This window comes from Vigna angularis, chromosome 7 (assembly GCF_016808095.1).
Source record: "Vigna angularis cultivar LongXiaoDou No.4 chromosome 7, ASM1680809v1, whole genome shotgun sequence".
NCBI classification, from domain to species: Eukaryota; Viridiplantae; Streptophyta; class Magnoliopsida; order Fabales; family Fabaceae; genus Vigna; species Vigna angularis.
In genome coordinates, this window is record NC_068976.1 from 13,252,910 (window position 1) to 13,274,860 (window position 21,951).

A 21,951-nucleotide genomic window follows, 5' to 3' on the forward strand; every position below is an offset into this window, starting at 1 on the left:
TCTAATAATCATCACATTAGAATCTGTACATCAAAGTTATACTTTAAATTACATGAACCAATCTTAAATATTAATATAATTTAACATTCTTCCACTTGGTTCATGTGATGACTTGAAGATCTAAAACTAAACTTTAAGTGTGCATCATTCATTAGAATTATCAAGTCTTTATCCTTATATGAATTGAAATGATCGGATCATGGCGGGCAAAAGTCATGAACGACAAGATTCCTTCCATGTATCACATAATCAAACCAACTCAACATAACTTTAATCAATCTTTTAACTTTCATGTCTCTAAAAGAGATATAACATGTTACCACAATCAATAATACATGTATATAACTTAATGTGGATAACAATAGAATAAAGAGAAACATAACTTTAATTGAATTCACAATTGTCATGACAGTACAAGCATATAACTGTACATATCCATATAGATAGATAACATCATTATGTTAATATTGACTTATCCATAATGCTCATACTTTCAACATGGCCAATAAAGTTTTGGGCGGTAGTCCTTTAGTTAACGGATCTGCTATCATCAAATCCGTACCAATATGCTCAATCAACACTCTATGTTTCTGCACTTCTTCTTTGATCGACAAGTATTTCAAATCCATGTGTTTAGCACCCTTTGAGTACTTGTCATTTTTAGAGAAGAAGACGACTACGGAATTATCACAATAAATCCTTATCGGCCTAGCAATACTGTCAATAATGCCAAGCCTCGATACAAAGTTCCGCAACCACAAAGGATGAATCGTGGCCTCAAAGCATGCCACGAATTCAGCCTCCATGGTGGAAGTAGCAATGACTGATTGTTTTGCATTTTTCCAAAAAATTGCTCCTTCAGCTAATAGATAAACATACCCAAATATGGATTTTCTTGAATCCATACATCCAGCATAGTCTGAATCCGAGTAGCCAACCATCTCAAGATGATTTGACCTTCTGTAGGTGAGCATGTATTCTTTGGTACCTTGTAAATACCTAAGAACTTTCTTTGCAGCTTTCCAGTGATCCATTCTGGGATTACTTTGATATCGGCCTAACATTCCAACAGCAAAACTGATATCTGGCCGAGTACAAGTTTGAGCATACATCAAACTCTCAACCACTAACGCATAAGGAATAGACTCCATGGCCTTTCATTCCAAATCATTCTTGGGACATTGCATTTGACTAAACTTGTCTCCTTTTTGAATTGGAACTATTCCAGGAGAACATTTTTCCATTCTGAATCTCTTTAACACTTTGTTAATATAGCCTTTTTGAGACAAACTTAACAATCATTGTGATCTATCACAGAATATTTCTATTCATATCACATAAGATGCCTCGTTCATATCTTTCATTTCAAAGTTGCTAGAGAGAAACTTCTTTACATCATGTAACATACCAACATCATTAGCAACAAGAAGAATGTCGTCAACATATAGAACCAATATAACAAACTTACTCCCATTGATCTTCATATATATACACCGGTCAACAATGTTCTCTACAAAACCATATGAAGTTATGGTATCATTAAATTTTAGATACCATTGTCGGGAAGCTTGTTTCAGTCCATATATTGATTTCTTCAATTTACACACCAAATTTTCTTTTCCTGTTATTGTGAAACCTTCTGGTTGATCCATATAAACTTCCTCTTCTAAGTCACCATTCAGAAAAGCGGTTTTTACATTCATTTGGTGAAGCTCTAAATCATAATGAGCCACCAAAGCCAAAACAATTCTCGAAGAGTCCTTCTTAGAAATAGGAGAGAAGGTTTCTTTGTAGTCAATGGCATTCTTTTGAGTGAAACCTTTGGCGACTGATCTAGCTTTATACCTTTCAATATTGCCTTTTGAGTCATGTTTAGTCTTAAAGACCCATTTACAACCGACTTTTTTTGAACCCTTAGGCAATTCAACTAGATCCCATACTTTATTGTCATCCATTGATTTCAATTCTTCTTTCATAGCATTCAACCAATTCTCTGAATTATTACTTTCCATGGCTTGTCTGAAAGAGACTGGATCCTCATCAATGCTTAAGTCACATTCATGTTCAACAGAGTAAACCACATAATCATTCGAAATAGCAGGTCTTTTCTCCCTTATAGACCTTCTTAATGCTGCTTCTTATGGTTCCTCTATCAATTGCTCATTTATGACTTGCTCATTTGTGACTTGCTCATTGTCAATTGGCTCAACATTTATATGTTCATTTTGTGGGATTGGAACATTAACTTGTTGTCTCTGCTTGTTGTGTGACTGTGATACAACAAGAGGGATAAAAACTTCAGAAGAGATATTAGATGTAGAAACACTATCAGCATGCTCTTGAATATCCACTATTCGTGATTCCTCACTCCCACTAAATTGTCCATTTTCAATGAACCAAGCCTTTCCATACTCAACTATTCTTGTACTATGGTTAGGGCAATAAAATCTATATCCCTTTGATTTTTCAGGATAACCGATGAAGTAACCACTAATGGTTCTTGCATCAAGCTTCTTTTCATGTGGATTATATAACCTTACCTCTGCCGGACAACCCCAAACATGAAGATGTCTCAAACTGGGTTTCCTTCCAGTCCATAGTTCATAAGGAGTTTTAGAAACTGCTTTGCTAGGAACCCTGTTAACCAGATATACAACAGTCTTTAATGAATACATCCACAAAGATAAAGGAATATTACTATGACTTAACATACTCCTAACCATATCCATAAGAGTACGATTCCGCCTTTCTGCTACACCATTTTGTTGTGGTGTACCGGGCATTGTATATTGTGCACAAATACCCCAACTTTCAAGAAACTTTGCAAATGGACCTGGACATTGTCCATTCTCATCAGTTTTACCATAATATTGACCACCTCTATCAAATCTCACCAATTTTACTTTTCTATCTAATTGTCTTTCCACCTCATTTATGAACACCTCAAGGGCATTCACTGATTGAGATTTTTCATGTAATAGATATATATAACAATAACGTGAGAAATCATCAATAAAAGAGATAAAATATTTTCACCACTCCAGGATTTAATGTCAAAAGGACCACAAATATCAGTGTGTATTAACTCAAGAAGTTGACTACTTCTTGTGGCGGGATATTTTGATATGTGTTTTGTTTGTTTACCCTTAATACAATCAATACATACATCCCAGTCATCAAAATCCAATTGAGGTAAAATTTCATTTTTTACTAACCTCAACATCCTTTCATTGGATATGTGACCTAATCTTTTATGCCATAAGAAAGCAGAACATTCTTTTCCCGCACCACAATTTCTATCAACAACATGTTCAACACTAAACAGGGATTCATAAAAATTAACATCAAGATTTAAACGATATAAACCATCCAATAATGTACCAGAACCATAATAGTACGAAAGTTTATACAAATGAAAAATACCATTTTCAATCTTAAAGTTAAAACCTCAATAATCCAACTTTGCAACAGAAATTAAATTCCTAGCACAACCAGGAACATAGAGACACTTTTCAAGATTCAATCAATAACCAGTGTCTAGAATCAATCTATAAGTCTCAATTCCTTCTATCCGTGCCTTCATTTTGTTCCCCATATCTAAATACTTTTCAGTTTCTTCTATAGGCTGGATTGAAAGGAATCCCTACATAATATTAGAAACATGAGTGGTAGCTCCAGAATCCAACCACCATGTATTATTAGGACTTCAATTATATTTGCTTCAAAACTTACAGAAACATAAAAAGTACCTTTCTTTTAGAACCAAGATTTTCTTTTTGGACAATCTTTCTTGAAGTGACCTACTTTCTTGCAAAAGAAACATTTCTGGTCCTTTAGGATATTGCCCTTATTCACTTTCATTGGGGCTTTGTCCTTCTTGTTCTTCTTTCCTGATTTAGCTTTACTGAAGCTAGCACCTTCATGAGTTGTGAGATGGATAGAATGATCTTTCATTTTCTTCAATCTCCCTTCCTCTTGTACCAACATGGCTTTGATTTCTTGAAAGTTCCATTTATCCTTAAGAGTGTTATAGTTCACTTGGAACTGGCCAAATTCAGGAGGAAGAGAGTTCATGATGAACTGTACTAGAAAAGACTTATTCACCTCCATTCCCATAGACTTCAATCTTGTTGCTATATTTGTCATTCCAATTACATGGTCATGTATGGGCTGTGACCAGTCAAACTTTTTGGTAGTCATCTCACTCATAAGAGTTCCTACAATAGACTTGTCAGTTATATCTGATTGTGAGTACTCCTTGATCAGTTTCATGAATTCCTTTGCGTTTTTTGTTTTAGGCATAGAAGGCTTTACATTCTCTGCTATAGACATGCGCATCAAGTTTAGTGACAACCTGTTAGACCTATGCCAAGCCTCATAAAGAGACTTCTCATCACTTGTACTAGTCTCTGTAATGGCTGCAGGCATTTCATCCATCATAATTGCCATGTCCAAGTCTAACACACCCAGTTGGAACTGGATTTGTTCTGACCAATCAGCATAATTGAGCCCATTAAACTTGACCACATTGTTGCTCAAACCTGATAAATTCATGTAAGCTGGAAATAATACACAAGCTCATACATTAATACTTTGATAAAATTAATGGATTCAAACAAATTACTACACTAGTCATACATTCAAGTTCACCTTTGGGTGACACTTAAACTGATAAGTAATCATTTAAGTCATTCATTTAAGTTCACCTTTGGGTGATTCTTAAACTGACAAATTCCATATACACTTTAATAAACAATCAATCATACTTAAGTCTATATGTATGTTATCTTTGGATATACAAACATATTTACTAAGTACATGAAATGTCTCACTTTAATGTCATCAATTCTAAACAATGGTTTACCTTTGGGTAATCCATAACATCCTTATATCAATGACTAATAACTATATATATTCATAATTTAACATCATTTATATTATGAATAATTTTCACAATAACATGAGCAATTTAAAAGAACAGCGGAATTACTAAAACTTTTAATTTTGATTAGAATTATAACTCATCCGAAATTCAACTTAATTGAATTTCCTTCATCCAAGATTAATAAACAATATCCAAGATTAATAAACAATTACATATAATTCATAAAACAAAAATTATACCATACAGATGCACTTTTCAAGTTAAAAAACATTCAACTTTTAATTCACATTTGAAATTTCATTAGCGCAACAGTAAAAGTGCTTTCCTGTGAGAATATGGGCACAACCATAAAGTTGCTTTTTGGCAAAATTAAATTCCCGACTTGCGGCTTCCAAAAGAAATTCACGTTACAGTGAATATTATTTTACTTTCATCAATAAAAGCAATTGAAATCATAAAACCCTGCGACTTTAATTTTCTTTCATGGAGGATTTAATCTGGTTACTGCGCAAGGAATTTCAATTTTGACATAAGGCAACTTTAATGAACTTTAATGTGTTATGCACAGATCAAAATCACATTAATGTAATAATCAAATAATAAAAGAAAAAATAACTTGTTGCTCCCAGGATGAATGGAATTCACGTTATAGTGAATTCAAAATACAATCATGCAACAGTACAAAAATTTGCTTTACTATGACGTGCGAAAATCAAAATTTAAAAACTTCCGGCTGTGAGATTCACATTACAGTGAATCTAATTTTCTTTCATGCCAATAAAAATAATTAAACATCTGAAAATTAAAATCCCTAAGTTTTATAATTCAAAAAATTAAGGTTTCACAAAATTGAGAAAATTACAATTCATGGAGAATCATAAAATTCAGAACCTGATACCACTTGTAAGCAATTCTTTAATTTTCAATTGAATGAAAAACACACACAGGATCTTGAATTTTCATGATACTCACTATTCTCTCATACACAGTAGAAAAGAACTTAACTGGATCCATTGTATAGTTTCTTCCTGTCAATGTTCTCCCTTCTCTTACTCATCTTTAATGTTTTCTTGATGATATAGAAATTCTGAGGGATGTCACAGTTTCTTTTCTTTTTAGAGAACGTAACCTTTCTTTCTCTCTTTTCAGAAACTTAAGCTATCAACCGTAGTCAAACCTTTTCCCTCTTTTATGATATTTAATCAACTTTAATAAAATACCAAAATTCCCTTTATTGAAGTGAAAAGAGAGGGATTAATTTTAATAACTCTAAAATAATCCCTATGACTTTAATATATTATATTCTAATAATCATCACATTAGAATCTGTACATCAAAGTTATACTTTAAATTACATGAACCAATCTTAAATATTAATATAATTTAACAAACCAAACATAATCTAATCATAACTCATTGAAAATTCAGGAATATACGAACAAAATTTCTTTTGGCAAAGACCTCTAAAAGGTTAAAGAAAGAACAGGGGATGTATGAAACGATTTGGGCCTGTTAAAATTGGTTCTTTATCGGTACTAGTTCATTTTTTTTTGTTCCTTTATTGAAGTAGTCATGCATAGGGAGAAAATAAATAAACAAATGAAATACAACTTAGGAATAAAAAGTTATCCCTAGTAGAAGGAAAAACCAAAACAAGCCGTTAAGGTCGGACGAATACTAGTAGTTAGTTATGTTTCTAAAACAAATTGAACAGCAGGCTTGTTGGCTTATCTCAGTTGCCCCATCTGCCGTAGAGAGGATACAATTATTTCAGAATCACCATGCTTACTTCTATTACAATGATCCTTTTCTTTCTCTACATATTATCATTAAACCTACTTAAGGTGTAATGGGCTAGTCTTTATGAATTGTATCTATAGTAGTACCTAGTTATGCACCTAGGTGTTTAGGACAAACTCTTAATCTTCGATGTATTTTGTATCAGGTCTTTATTATAAATACATGATAGGGATCAACTAAGCCCTCTAAAAATATATTTTACAGTTTCAATCTCAAGTTGGTATCAGAGCGGGTAGATTCTGCTTTGGTTTTTCTCTAGTCTCCTTTGTCGACACCTATCATTGTTGGCTGCAATTGTCTGACGTTGTTTGTTATTGTCCGCCATTGTCCGACTCTGTTTTGCCACTAAATGCAATTGTCCACTGTGATTTGCAACCATCCAAAACCATCAACCTCTGTTCTCTGCAGTTTCGTCGTCATCCGCCATTGTCCGCCATTACAGTTTCATCCAGTGACCACTGGATCCGGTTCATCTCTCTGCGCAATGACCAACCTCGTCGGTGTCGGAGTCCAATTCACCTCCACAGGCTGCCACGCACAACATCTTTAAGTGCCGCGAATAGGCGTGTGTTGTTCATTGATAAGTATGAAAAATACATGTTTTCAGACTTATTAATTAACTCAAAATTTGTATTTATTCATGAAATAATGTGTTTTCCTCATTGAAAAGTTGTAATTAGAAGTAGGAAAGTGTGTAATAAATTGTACAGGAATTTATACATCAAAGTGGAGTGCTATCAGATGTTTCTCGCTAAGCCAACATTAAATCGCTCAGCTAAATAGAGTTTTATTCGCTCAGCGCACCAGCACAACTCGCTGAGCGAATAAAGGACAATTAAATATATGTTGCAGTTGAATATTCGCTTAGCGCATAAAGAGTTGTGCGCTTAGCGAATTAGTTATTTTTTCAATTGGCTTTTAAAGTGAGAAATAGATAGAAAGAACTCCTGACAGAAGTTCCGGACAAAGGAAAGAAACGAAAACATCTCAGGAACTTCCGGAGACTACTTCAAGGCATTAAGACACAATTTTGCAAGGGATTGCTTCAAATGTGTACGTTTAGATGACTAGGAGTAGTTAAATTTTTCTTTCATTGGAATTGGATGTAATGAACTCACTGTGATGTAATTTTTCTGTTCAATATATCATTGTTCGTTCATATGCTCTTTCTTGAATTTACTATCATTGTATGGAAATATAATGTTATTTGAATTTCTCTGATTACTGGAAAGTAACTTTGAACATGGACATAGATAGAGCACCTAAGTGATTTGGGATCTAGGGATAGACTCAATAACTTGGTCATTCTTACCATCAGACTTAATGCAAATTGTATGTTAAATTGACTAAGAGATTAGCATTTTGATATATAAATTTAGAGCTAGTTGTTGAGGGATTAGGACTAGTATGCCTTGATGTGAATGTTTGAATGAAATAATGAAATATTGTTCAGAGTTTTATATTCATATGATTTATGAAACCCAATTCCAACAAAGTTTCTTTTAAATATAATTTCTTGCACACCAACTGTTTGATAAAATACCAAAAAGAGTTTCTTGTGTTGTTTTGTGCATTTTTATGTCTAATTGAGTTATAAAAGGAAGAATTGTCATGTGTTGCACAAGTCCTTTTGGAGAACGATATTCTAAACTTACTCTATATTACTTGGAACGATTTGGTATACTTGCCAAAAAGTTATCATTCATGCGCCACCTTCTGCTTGTCACACCGCCACCGCGCCACAGCCATTGTTATCGTCGGACTCTGCTTTCTTTGTTCTGCTCCTCAGAACCTTGTTTCGATAACGTCTAGAAGCAACCCTTTTTAAATTCACCTAAGGTTTTCGATTTTTCTAGCTTATTTTATGACCCTTGGTCAGAAATGGCATCTAGAAGTGTCATTTCACTATTTGGAAGTCCCTCAATCACTTTCGAGAAGCTAAATGGAAAAAATTGCATATCTTAGCCTGTTGTCGTTGAAATGTGGTTTCTTGACCAAAGACACTATGATCACCTTAAGCAAGATGGCAGCCATGTACCTACTGAAAAAGTCGATAAGTGTACAAGCAGATTTCCAGTTATGTGCCATAAAAGTGGAACCCAGAGTTCTTATGTCTCTTAGAGCCTTCAAAACTTGTCACTCCTTTTGGAAGAAATCTCAAAGAATTTATGTCAATAATATTCAACGTCTTTATGACACAACAAACAAGCTTGCATCTCTTAAAATGTTAGACCGTGATATGGTATCTTTCATTATTGAAGCTCAATCTGTTGTCGAAGAATTAAGGATGTTTTTGAAAGTGGACTCTTTGGAGGATATCAAGAAGAAACTAGACAAATATTATATGGTGTTTAACCTTTGTTATTACTGGAAATGATGTCGTTGAAATATCTCAATTGAAGGAGTACTTATGTAGACATTTGCATACCAAGGATCTTGGAAGTCTCAAATACTTCTTAGGCATTGAAGTAGTTTAATCAAAAGATTGAATTGTAATCTTCCATAGGAAATATGCTCTTGATATATTATAAGAAATAGGCCTGATTGATTGCAGACCGGTAGACAATCCTATGGACACAAACCAGAAATTAAGGACAGAAGAAAGAGAATTATTCTCCAATCCAAAAAGGTATAGGAGGCTGGTTGAAAAACTGATTTATCTCACTATTACAAGACCAGATCTATCTTTTGTAGTTAGAGTGGTTAGCCAGTTCATGCAAGCTCCATTTATTAACCATTGGAATGTTATCATTTGCATTTTAAGTTATATCAAAATGGCTCCCGGACAAGAGTTGTTATATAAAAGAAGCATTTAGGTCTCTCGGTACTATGATGCAGATAAGACAGGTTTGCCTATTAATAAATGATCTACTACTGGATATTGTGTTTTCTTGAGAGGAAACATTTCATGGAAAAATAAGAAACAAAATGTAGTAACTCGATCAACAGCTAAAATCGAGTATAAGACAATGGCGTCACTAACATGTGAACTTATATGAGTGAAACAATTCCTTCAAGAGCTTAACTTATGTAACATCTAGACTATGAAGCAGTTCCTTCACAAGAAGACTAAACACATAGAAATTGATAAGAAATATGTATTAAGTTTGTTAGATTAAATGACCAACTCGCAGATGTGTTGACCAAGTCATTAAGGAGTCTTCGGATTAAATTTACTTGTTCCAAGCTTAAAACATACAATCTATATGCTCCAATTTGAAGAGAAGTGTTAGAATAATTACATCTATGTATCATCGTTAAGACTACTTAAGATGTAATGTGTTAGTCTTTATGCTTGTATCTATAGTAATAATACCTAGTTCAGCACCTAGATGTCTATGATATACCCTTAATCTTCCATGTACCTTTGTATTGGGTGTTTATTATAAAGAGTTAAAGGGATCAATTAAGCCCTCTAAAAATATATTTTACACTTTCAATGTCAAGTCTTTCCGACAAGAATCATTACAGTATTATAGTAAAAAAATATGAAACTTGAACCCCGAGAATGTAATCAAATTAATTATTGACATCGTTATACAAAAATGAATTACTCAAATGTTCATACAGTCCTGGTCAGATCTAGGATGAGGAAAATGTTTCCTTTGATGCTATGTTCTATATATGTACATAAAGAAGAGCAGATTCTAGAAGTCCGAATGATATACACAAACTAGACTCGAGTGTGTTATGGGAGTGCGGCAAAGAGGGCACTCTGGCTTTTCGTTGCACCATTCTGTGATACAGTTCCTACATGGGTTACACCAAACAGAAGATGAGAGAGGGAAAGAATCATGTAAATGGAAAACAAAGCGAAAGCACCAAGACATACCAGCAGAATACATGGCCACAGGAAGTAGCTGTTGGGTATTGACGATTACTCAGGCAAAGTGTGCACTTGCTAACCCCACTAACTGCATGATGCTGCAAACAGAAAAAGGATTTATCAAACACTTGATACTCGAGATGACATGATGGAACTACCTATTCTATGGAGGCTCTTCATTTAAATATGCCATGCGAAATCAATAGCATTTTCAAAGTACATCGCAAAAAGTGAGAACAATTCGAATCATAAGAAAAGCACTGATATTGTGACCTATACAAGTAGACGGAAACCAAAACGTAGTAATCACAAAAACGATTATACAAACTCTAATTCATCAAGGAATAAAACTAGTTGAAACATATCTACATAATCAAAGTATACACTTTATTTTTGCTACTTCCACTTTTATATGCTTTAGCTAACTTGTATCACAAGGGCACTAATAAAGGAACATTCAGTACTTCCATTGAATGCTTCCAGTTACATAAAGAAATAAAGTGTTAACTGAATTTTACGTGCTCAAATCTCAGGCGAAAGAAATATAATTTTTCATTTAATACTTGTCACCACTCGCTAAAGAAGCAATTTCCTTTATGCTTCTGATTCTATGGTTAAACATCAGCATTTCAAACACAAATACGAGCCTGTTTGGAGGAAAGTTCTCCTTAAACACTTCTATGAAAGAAAAATCAAATGAAACCAACTTAACCTAAAATTAGCTTGTACATAACTTAAAAATCAAATTTTGGAGAAGCTACTATGAAATAGCTTCGATAATTTACTATATGCGTAATCTAAGTTTACCTTCTAAAAACCTGATTTTATTTTGTTTTCTTATTTGGAAATGCTTATGGAGAAGTTTCTCCAAACAGAGCTTACGTACGTCAAACAAGTCTATTCCATCCCGTTACATTTCCAAGTAATATATGGCAATTAAAAGGGGTGGGGCGGACAGAATAATCTAATGAGAGAATTGAACCTCAGAAGATGAAGAATCAGAGACCCAACTTCCTTTGTCAATATCTGGAGTTGCCAGATTACCCTCTTCATTTAAAACAGGTAAACCATGTCCTAAAGTACATGATAAGTGATCAGGTTATGAAACAAAAAAACTAACTAAAAAGGCACAAAAATAAAAACTGTCCAATGCATAATGGTATATGTGTGTTACGTTGTTACGAAAGTGAATTTTTTTTAAAATAATTGAATAAATAATCATCAATAACCTGCTGATCTATCGTGGGATGCAAAGGATGCTTGATGAACTGAACCAGCAATTGAAGTAAAATTTCTTCGGCGGAGACCTTCAGCAGCTATTATACAAAGTTGAATCAACAGAAATACTCCCAGTATTTGGTATCTGCAAGGACAAAAATTATAGAGAACAGGAGCTGTAAGTCTGAAATCTCCTCAGAAAATTACTAAAATAACTGATAAGAAATGATAGATTAAATTGCCTAGGTGGAACTAAACAAAGGTAATTTCCAACTATAAAAATGTCAAATTTATGCTTTTATATGAAACGAAACCAAGTGAATAATAACACAATCTGGCATTCACATGACAAACCTTATACAATGCAATTTCAGGGGGTTTCCCAAATTCTCCACATATTTTTTAAATCTTAAAATTTCTAAGACATTACCTAGGTCTTTGATTTGATGCTTTTCCAATAAATACATATCGAATGCCAGCAGCACGTTTGGATATATGATAATAGAGGCCTGCAAAATAGAGGAATGGGAAAATTTAAAAGACTTGTTTTCAGATTTTACACATTTCACAACTTTTATGAGTCTAACAAGTAAAGAATCACCTTCAAAGTAGAATAACATGAGGTTAGCACGAAGAGCCAACTGCAAGAACTCACGAACAAAAGGGAGCATCTGATGACAGGGAATAAAAACTAGATTCAGCGGAAGAAAACATTCAAAGAATTGCATTTAGCTACATCAATTATACGAAGTCCAACTGTTAGAAAACAGATTCAAAGGGGGTGACACAAACTATTTCATAAGAGTGGACAACTATAACCTAACTAGTAAATTCCCTGATAATTTATGGTTGTAAATAAAATTATCAAGTGTTCCCAAGAAGAATGTATTGACTTCCCAATCCATATTGTATGTGAAAACTATCTGCAGGGATTAATATACCGTGGGCCATCTCTGAACCAAATGCAACCAAAATGCACTCAGTTTCCCCTTCAACCTTGACAGAGTTGTCACAGATTGTCCCGACGAGGATAAAGGACCAGTGCCAGAAATCTGAGAACCAGGGCTCCTGTGGGCATTTTCTCCAAAACCCTCGGCAGATTCTGAGTCAGCAAGGACAATGCCTCGTGAAGCAATTCTAGAACTGTGTAATTAACAAACAATCAAGTCGTCACAAAATTTGACAGGCGCACAGCTCAATCATATAAATTGGAATGAAAAGTAAACATCCAATGAATCAGCAATTATCAACCTAATCCGTTCTGCCATATATGGAATAGCAGTCTGATATACAATGAAAAGAGCACGCCTCGCAGGCGTTGGAGGAAGTCCATAAGTTCCTGCAACCTAATAAACCAATCAACAACATTCGTATCAGAACAATAGGCGAATTCATCAAATCAATTCAAGAATACAACAATACCAAGGCCCTAAACAATGAACTGTAATCGCAAATAAGACCACACCCTCAAGGTTTTTGAGATATTTGCATCCTAGAGGTCGTATTTGTCGACACTTTTCACACCATTAAAGTTCGCAGTGAAATCAACCAGTTAAGGCAATTGAAAACCTTGAACAGTGTAAAAAATAAAATGCAAATTCGAAAGGCAATCCAATCCTCGACCGAATTTGAAAATTTCGAGCACGAAACCTGAGTGATGTCGCAGTATTCCTCTCCAAGGGTTTGTTGTCCGGAGCCAGTTGTGAGAACGTAGTAAAGCATCTGCCCTAAGAGTTTCGTCTACGATGGAATCAACATAAAGACGCGATTACTCACTTTACGTTCGAATTCAAAACTCGCTCAAAACGAAAGAGAGGTTACCTCGTTTTGGTAAGCCACTGCAACTCTGGTACCTGTGGCAAGAGTTACAGCAACAACAGAATACAGTTAATTGAAAATTCATTCGGAATGAGAAGCGCTATATTAACGGGAGAAACAGAGAGAGAGAGAGAGAGAGAGAGAGAGAGAGAGAGAGGGAAACCAAAGAGGTGACGAAAGGCATCACGACAGGCTTCGTAGACGAAAGATGCGTATTGATCGTCCTTCTCGGCGGCACGCATCATTTCTGGCTGTGCCGCCAGTGGGAACCGCCGTGGCTCGGTGGCGGTGCTGCTCGGCCCAGCCTCCGTTCCGTTGCCTGAATCTGACCCATGCCTTCCGAGGTGACCCCACCCCATGGCCGTTTGTTTTTTTCTAACACTGTTCTGACGTTCTTATCTTCCACCACTAATTTTGTTAAAACCCTTCTTAATTCATGAAAGAAAGGAAAAAAAAACACGCCGTTGCCGGGGATCGAACCCGGGTCACCCGCGTGACACGCCGTTTGTTTTTTTCTAACACTGTTCTGACGTTCTTATCTTCCACCACTAATTTTGTTAAAACCCTTCTTAATTCATGAAAGAAAGGAAAAAAAAACACGCCGTTGCCGGGGATCGAACCCGGGTCACCCGCGTGACACGCCGTTTGTTTTTTTCTAACACTGTTCTGACGTTCTTATCTTCCACCACTAATTTTGTTAAAACCCTTCTTAATTCATGAAAGAAAGGAAAAAAAAACACGCCGTTGCCGGGGATCGAACCCGGGTCACCCGCGTGACACGCCGTTTGTTTTTTTCTAACACTGTTCTGACGTTCTTATCTTCCACCACTAATTTTGTTAAAACCCTTCTTAATTCATGAAAGAAAGGAAAAAAAAACACGCCGTTGCCGGGGATCGAACCCGGGTCACCCGCGTGACAGGCGGGAATACTTACCACTATACTACAACGACTTATTGATAGATTGTTTAACTTTAATAAATATATATATTAAAAAGGTTATAAAACTTTATTTTATAGCTTTGCTTGTTTTAATCCTTATTTAATTTGTATGTTATATCTTGATTTTCTGTTATTGTCTCTTTGGACCAAAGCTCAGAAAATCACACATTGATGAAAAGAAGGTTACACTAAACTGAAGTAATTACAAAAATTACATTCAAAATCAACTCATACATAATTCTTATATATTATTCATCATTTTTTCTTCCAATATGATTTTCGATATCACTGAAATTAAAAACTTAACAACTTAATTAGAAAACATATATATATAAATTTCTATAGTTATATCAATTGTGATAAATGTGGTATTACAAAATTTTTTGAAGACAAAGAGATACACATAGATTAAACCATTCAGAATTCACGAAAGTGTTCTTTTAGAATAGACACAAAAACCATGATATAAAAAATTAAATATTCATTTATATATATAGATAGTGTGATAAATTTAACATTTTTTTCCCCTAAAACCAGCAAAGATCAATTTCATCTTATCCAATCTTACCTAATTATTTTGGCTCCAGTATGAATTTATTTAAATGCACCATTGACTACACGTATCATAGAAAATTATGTGTACAACATTCACTCACTTATGGAATAATTTCAGTAATTATTGTAATTGATTTTATTATGAGTTAGTTACATATACTAGATGATTGTATTTCTTTTTCTCTAAATGTAGGATTGGTGAAGTTTGTTTATAGTTTCAACAAAAAGAAATTATCTAAAGGGACATAATTTATTCTACACTTTAATTATTTCAAATTTTATGCGAAAAGTTATGATTTTATATATAATTTATAAACTAAAACATTGAAAAATATTTTATAAAACTTCATTTATGATTAAAATTATTTCAATAAACCAATACAAAATGTGTATAATTAGTTTATGAAGAGTGAGTTTTAATATTTATACAAAGGATAATGATACTTTGACAACATTTTTTTGACAACATTTTAACATCATTTACGTGTTATTCTGTGATTGGTCCATTACTTTAATCAATAAGAATGTGATTAACTAATAGTCAAACTATTTTTAATATCACATCTAAACCTTGTAGAGGTTGACATATTAGGTTAACCTTAAACTTGCGCCTCTTTACAATCATAGGACATCTAGCACACAACTCAGACGTTTTGACCAAACCGGAGGCTGATGTAGATATTATAAGATCATACTACGACCCTCTCCACATTAAACTCAACTCTTGCACACAAGCATATGAGACAAAGGAGTATGTTGCTCTAGAATCAAACAGAACACATATATCCTTACCAACTATCAAACAACTTTCCACTATAAAATTACTTGACCTAGTTGCCCCTGACATGGCATACACTCTACCCGAAGCTTGGAATCTGTCACCCCTCCTCTGTTGTTCTTAAGCAGGTTATAGTGGTTGGATCCTAAGTAGGGTTGACAAAAAATACTTGTACCCGCGGGTATCCGCTGATAAAATTTGTGACAAATAATTGTTACTTGCAGGTATTTATTACTCACAGGTAGTGCGTATTTTAATACTCGCTTATAAAAGGGTCGAGTGCAGGTATTACACAACTCATACCCGTGGGTATCCGCTATCCGCAAAAATAAAAATAAAAATTTAATTTATATTTTATTAAGTTAAATTTAATTAAAATTATAATTAATTTATATTTTATCAAGTTCAATTTAATTAAAATTAAATTTTAATTTATACTTAATTTAACTTATATTATATATTTTTTATTTTTTTTTATTTTATCTAAATTTTATTTTAAAAATTTATAACATATATTATTTTAAATATTCGCAGGTAACCACGAGTAACCGTGAATTTTAAAATACTCGCAGGTATTTCTTAAACGAGTATCTGCACGGGTAGCGATTGAATTTCTTTTTGTTACGAATCGAGTAACGGGTAGGCGTTATTCGTGCCCGACCCGATCCAACCCAACTCATTGTCATTCCTAATCTCCTTTTTTAACACAAACCCTGACAATAAGTCCACTTTAAAATTAGGTCTAATCTTAATCCTCAATCGCTTACTCTCTTCCTCGATTATTTTCTCAATAACAAATCTTACAAACATGAGGTTTCAATCAACCAAAAAAAGGTTAGGGAACCCGAACTCCTTCCTCACGTCATGCAACTTGTTCTTGGACATCATTAACAGTTTACACAACTAGAGACATTGAAGGGTTTGTTCTTGGAAAAAATCCATTGTTCTTCTTAGAGAAAGGAGTGAAAGCAGTCAGAGTGGCGTATTAAGCAAACCGGTTCTGTTTGGGTTTGATATGACTATACGACTAAAGGTTTCAACTTTGAACTTGAGTCATTGCAAGTTATCACTAGTTTCATTTTCCACTTTCATTTTACACGTTGATTAGTTACTTGTACATATGTATTGAGGACGTGGCACATCGTTAATCACATAAAAAAAAATTAACGGTGTTAGTCATGCAGAACTAAATCTTGGACTTTCCAAAAGAAGAGTGACAAAAATGAATCAAAGTTTGAGTGACTAAAATCAAAATTGCATGATAGTTTAGGAATCAAAAACATATTTAACCCTTATTTTTATTAATATTATTTAATAATATTGATTATTATTATTATTAAATAATATTATTGTTATTTATTATTATTAATATTATTATTATTATTTTCTTATTATTATACTTATTTGTTTTTTTTATTATGGACCGTCTTTTTTTTCCTCAAGCCCTAACACAAGTTGTATCTTCTTCTTCCATGGTTGTTGTTTCATCTTCTTCTTCAAGCATCACAATGATGAACACCTCGATGACAAGCATAAGGTCATAGCTCTTCCAACTCCACTAACCATACACCACCAATAAACCAACAAAAATGGACCATTTAAGCACCTTCATGAGTTCACCACAATGGTTACCACACGCCTTCAACATTCAGCTACGAACCACTACAAGTGGACTCCACCACAACTCCTCGAGACACTCTAACACTTCCTGCAACACAAAAACAACCAACTTTTAGAAAATAGAAAACCATCGGTCACTCAAAGATTGATTTCCAAACGCAACTTGCCATCATGGAATCAATTCCAATAAATCCATAATTGATTCTCTTTCCTTCAATCACTCAAATAATCGGTTCCAAAAGAGACAAAAGTGATTCCTAACGCTACAAAGTGACATGTGTTCATGGCATTCCAATGATGCTGCCTTGGCCACCATGTTGCTGCACAACCCAACCCACCCTTCCTGTTATGGGTTCTTCACCATAAATCATGCAAATCCCTCGAGCTCTTGGAAGCAAAAGCAACATCTTTGTATATGTTGCAACATGTGATATTAAAGTGCAGTTATTTTTGTAAAATGATGTTTGTCACTTACAAATATCCTCAAACAAAATGGGATTGTGTAAGGGTCTTATCCTGCTAATTCGCTTTCACCATCACCTCCAAATCCCTTCAAACGAACACTGACTATCATCACAAATTCATGCGTCCTTTTCTCTCAGTAAATCCATTCAAAAGAATACAGTGTTAGGACATGTTCTTTTATGAAGATAAATTTGAGAGAGAGTGATAGGGTAGAATTGAGTCGATTTAATGGTAAAAGATTTTGTTTTTCTCAAAGATTTGGAGATGAAAGTGAATGAATTTGGGAGTGAGCTTTGTGAAAGATTAGATACATGTGATATAATAAAAAAAATGTTTGAATAGATTAAAATGTAGGATTACCCTTTTGCTCATAGAATTATTATTATTACTATTATTATTGTTATTATTATTAGGGTTAAATATGTTTTTAGTCCCTAAATTATTGGCCATTTCTGGTTTTCGTCCCTCTTCCAAAGTAAGGTACACTTTAGTCCTCATACTTTTCGAAACTTTGGTTTTAGTCCTCCAAAACTAACACCGTGAAAATAATGCTGACGTGGCTAACGGTAGACTGAGACAGTTTTTTTTTTATTCAGAGTTTATCAGCTTTTCTGTTGAGAATGAAATTCATATCTATCCAAAATTCTTCCAACTTTGTTTCTCAAGGTTCCAACTCAGCAGCAACTTCTCAAGGACCAGAAGAAGAACCATGTCGTGAGACAATACCTTCAGGTTTAGGTATTCTTGTATCCAATCGGGAAAGAGGAACAGGAAATGATAGTGTGCTTCAAGTTGACATGGTCACAATATCTTCCAACATTTTGTCTGGAAACAATGCTGATGCCAATGATCATGACGCCAGAAGGAACGGTAGAAGATTATTTTGGGATGCTTTTTCCCGGCGTAGTTCTAGAAGGCTTGGTGATTCTCCAACCATTGTCTTCTCTACCGTCACCACCGTTCCCGCCGCCGGGAACCAGAACGGATCCACCGACGCACCTGCACCGCCGCGGTTCCCGAAGCTCAGCCACACCGGCGCGTCCTTGTGGCTTTCTCTGGTGGTTGTTTTCTTCAGAACCGGAGTCTCGGGCAGCAGCGGGAGCGTTGTAGGCGGTGGTGGTGGAGGAGGCGCGATTCTGCCCCGAGTGCAGCGCTTGGTGTTGGTGTTGGAGTTGGTGTTACCTTTTGCGCGCTTTCGCTTAGATGCGACAGATCTGGAGAAGACGTCGGCAGTGGTTTCGGAGGAAGAAGCGTCGGAAAGAGCAGCGGCGGGAAGGGGTTTGGGGGCAAGGTTGAAATGGCTGATGGAGGCAATGATGTTGAACAGTAAGGGTCATCGTAACATAATCCGAGGGAGAGAGAAAGGAAGAAAAGCTGAAAAATAAAGAACTATGTCAGTCTACCGTTAGCCACATCAGCATTATTTTCACGGTGTTAGTTTTGGAGGACTAAAACCAAAGTTTCGAAAAGTATGAGGATTAAAGTGTACCTTACTTTGGAAGAGGGACGTAAACCAGAAATGGCCAATAGTTTAGGGACTAAAAACATATTTAACCCTTATTATTATTATTAGCATTATTATTATTATTTATTATTGTTATTATTATTATTAGTATTAGCATTATTATTATTATTTATTATTGTTATTATTATTATTAGTATTAGTATTATTATTATTATTTTTATTATTTACTATTAGTATTTATTATTATTATTATTGTTTATTATTATTATTATTTATATTCATTATTAGTATTATTATTTATTATTTGTTATATTATTTATTATAAGAAGTTGCATTGATGCAGGGATCTGGAGTGCAAGGAAATATATGGGTCATGATTAGAACTGCATAAAACTATAAAATTGGTTTCTCTCACTTGTAGATCCCTCACATGTAGAATCGATTCCAAGGCATTTAGAACTTATTCCTAACCCTCCAACATCACACAAGTCTACATCCATGGCATTCCACAACATCACCATTGGTGGTACATGGTTCTTTATCATCACTAGTACAATTTTTGCTTTTAAACTCGCACAATATACCTCATTTTACACCAAACCGCTGCCTATCACAAGGCGGTGGCAGTTTCGTAATAAATCGGACCTTATAGGCCTCGGTTGCATGTAGAACCGGTGCAGAACAGAGATATAACCTCGGTTGCAAGCAGAACAGGTGCCTAAAAGGTGTCAACTTTATGAAAAAGTGATACGATCTCAGGCTTTTTGGCTGACAACTTTATGAAAATGTGATACTACCTCGGTTTCCCACAGAACCGAGGCATAAAGCCTGAGCTGCCACCTCAGTGAACTTAGACCCGGTGCCAAAACCTTCATAGGCTTTGATTCCTTTCTAACCGAAGCATATAGGCTTCAGATTTTTCATTTTAAGCATCGTTTCGTTCATAACCGGTGCTGTAGAGCTTCAAAATTCTCAGAGTTTGTTCTTTTCTTCGCGCTGTTGCTTCGTCATTGCTTCATTGCTTCTTCTTCGCGACTCCACTGTTCCACTTCTCCCTCTCACGGTTGAACGTCCTCTCTTCTCACCTTCACTGCCTCCAGTGTCGTCGTCCAACACTATCGTCGTCTCCGCCATTTGTCGACATCAACGCCACCGACTATTCTTACTGTCACCGTCTCCCTCTTCATCAATCATAAACGAAAGCCCTAATCCCCAATTTTCTTTCACTCTTTTTCTCTCTCAGCGATTCATCTCTTTTGAATCCAATCCATGGCACCTATGGGTCCCGGTTTCCGATTCCACCGCATCGACGAAGAGCTGGTGGTGTTCTACCTAAACCTGAAGCGCAAGATCACCGGAAAGCTCTAATCCCCAATTTTCTTTCACTCTTTTTCTCTCTCAGCGATTCATCTCTCTTGAATCCAATCCATGGCACCTATGGGTCCTGGCTTCCGATTCCACCGCACCGACGAAGAGCTGGTGGTGTTCTACCTGAACCTGAAGCGCAAGATCACCGGAAACCTGTCCCGATACGACACATCGCAGTGGTTGATGTCTACAAGCTCGAGCCTTGGGACCTTCCCCGTTAGCATTTTGCCCTTTTTTGTGGTGTCGAATTGTTAGCAATAGGGTTTAGTTCAAAGGATTCAAAGTGTTTTTTAACTTATTTTTGCTTTTGAGCTCTGTCGAAGCTGAAGACGAAGGACTTGGAATGGTACTTCTTCAGCGTGATGGATCGCAAGTATGGAAATGGCTCCAGGACCAACCGCGCCACCGAGAAGGGCTACTGGAAAGGACCGCCTTGTGGCCCATGGCGACCGCACTATGGGGATGAAGAAGACCCTCGTGTACCACGCCCCTGTTCTTTCTATCACCGATTCCCACCTCTCCTCGGGTACCCCTTATAGGCCTAAGATGGTTGTGAGAGCTTATATTTTTGCTTTGTTTAACGAGAATTTGAAGCCTGGTCCAACGTTTGAGAGAAACTTTGGATTGTTCAAACCAGATGGTAGCATTGCTTATGATATAGGTTTCACAGGACTTACTTCATCAGCAACCTCCTCCTTTCTTTCCTTCAAGGTATGCTTGCTATTACACTTTGTATTATTCATGAATTTTACCTATAATTTGTAGAAAGTGATGGTGATAATGGAGAAATTATGCATTTGTAGGGTGTTGGATCTTTGTATGTGATGGTTTCTGCAAGTTGTTCGGCTTTTCTTCTTGTAGCATTATAAGCAATCTCAGAATTTGTTTGGTTTAATAAAACAAAGGTTTATGAGTTTCAAGAAATAGAAATACATGTAACTGTCGGATTGTACATTTTTTCATGTTCTCAAGATATTGTCTCTTGTTGTTTGGTCTGGTTGGCCATTGAAGGGTGATTAAGCTTCTATAATTGGAGGTGTTATTAACTTTGTCAAGGAGCTTGAGCAGAGGCATAAGACCGAGACATATAATTAGAGGAAAAAAAATAAATAAACCTTTTTACTACCTCGGTTCAACAATAAACCGAGGCCAAAAGTCTAGCAGAATAAAAAAAGTAAAAAAGAAACACCCTGTACTGCCTCGGTTGTATTTT

The 21,951-nt window shown here is 35.3% G+C and overlaps 2 protein-coding genes, 1 non-coding gene and 1 pseudogene across 4 annotated transcripts; 1 reads left to right on the top strand and 3 right to left on the bottom strand.

Moving 5' to 3' along the window:
* Positions 1 to 485: 485 nt before the first annotated feature.
* LOC128197824 (secreted RxLR effector protein 161-like) lies at positions 486 to 1,151 on the bottom strand. The gene has a single exon (XM_052880639.1). It carries the CDS (start codon positions 1,149 to 1,151, stop codon positions 486 to 488), a length of 666 nt encoding a protein of 221 aa, XP_052736599.1.
* Positions 1,152 to 10,174: 9,023 nt separating this feature from the next.
* Positions 10,175 to 14,439, bottom strand: LOC108336400 (peroxisome biogenesis factor 10). 2 transcript variants are annotated; one of them, XM_017572839.2, is made up of 11 exons: positions 13,711 to 14,432; positions 13,551 to 13,582; positions 13,380 to 13,469; positions 12,981 to 13,075; positions 12,671 to 12,872; positions 12,331 to 12,400; positions 12,160 to 12,238; positions 11,741 to 11,874; positions 11,494 to 11,585; positions 10,518 to 10,609; positions 10,175 to 10,435 (listed from the first exon to the last, which is right to left on the bottom strand). In XM_017572839.2, the coding sequence occupies exons 1-11, from the start codon at positions 13,904 to 13,906 to the stop codon at positions 10,333 to 10,335; spliced, it is 1,185 nt and encodes a 394-aa protein (XP_017428328.1). In that variant the 5' UTR covers positions 13,907 to 14,432; the 3' UTR covers positions 10,175 to 10,332. The 2 variants fall into 2 exon arrangements, with proteins under 2 accessions (XP_017428328.1, XP_052736784.1); XM_052880824.1 differs by lacking the exon at positions 13,380 to 13,469 and having other exon boundaries at positions 13,711 to 14,439.
* TRNAD-GUC (transfer RNA aspartic acid (anticodon GUC)) lies at positions 14,427 to 14,498 on the bottom strand. The gene has a single exon. It is a non-coding gene; the product is annotated as a tRNA-Asp (tRNA).
* Positions 14,499 to 20,798: 6,300 nt separating this feature from the next.
* LOC108336995 (NAC domain-containing protein 78-like) lies at positions 20,799 to 21,607 on the top strand (annotated as a pseudogene).
* The last annotated feature ends 344 nt before the right edge of the window (positions 21,608 to 21,951 follow it).

Excerpts from the sequence above, each read along its gene's own strand:
- LOC108336400 (XM_017572839.2), bottom strand. The coding sequence starts at position 13,906 with ATGGGGTGGGGTCACCTCGGAAGGCATGGGTCAGATTCAGGCAACGGA. Across the intron at positions 11,586-11,740 it reads ATCCCACGATAGATCAGCAG|GACATGGTTTACCTGTTTTA; the intron begins GTTATTGATGAT and ends CATGTACTTTAG. Across the intron at positions 10,436-10,517 it reads TGTGGCCATGTATTCTGCTG|GAACTGTATCACAGAATGGT; the intron begins GTATGTCTTGGT and ends TAACCCATGTAG.
- LOC128197824 (XM_052880639.1), bottom strand. The coding sequence starts at position 1,151 with ATGGAGTCTATTCCTTATGCGTTAGTGGTTGAGAGTTTGATGTATGCT.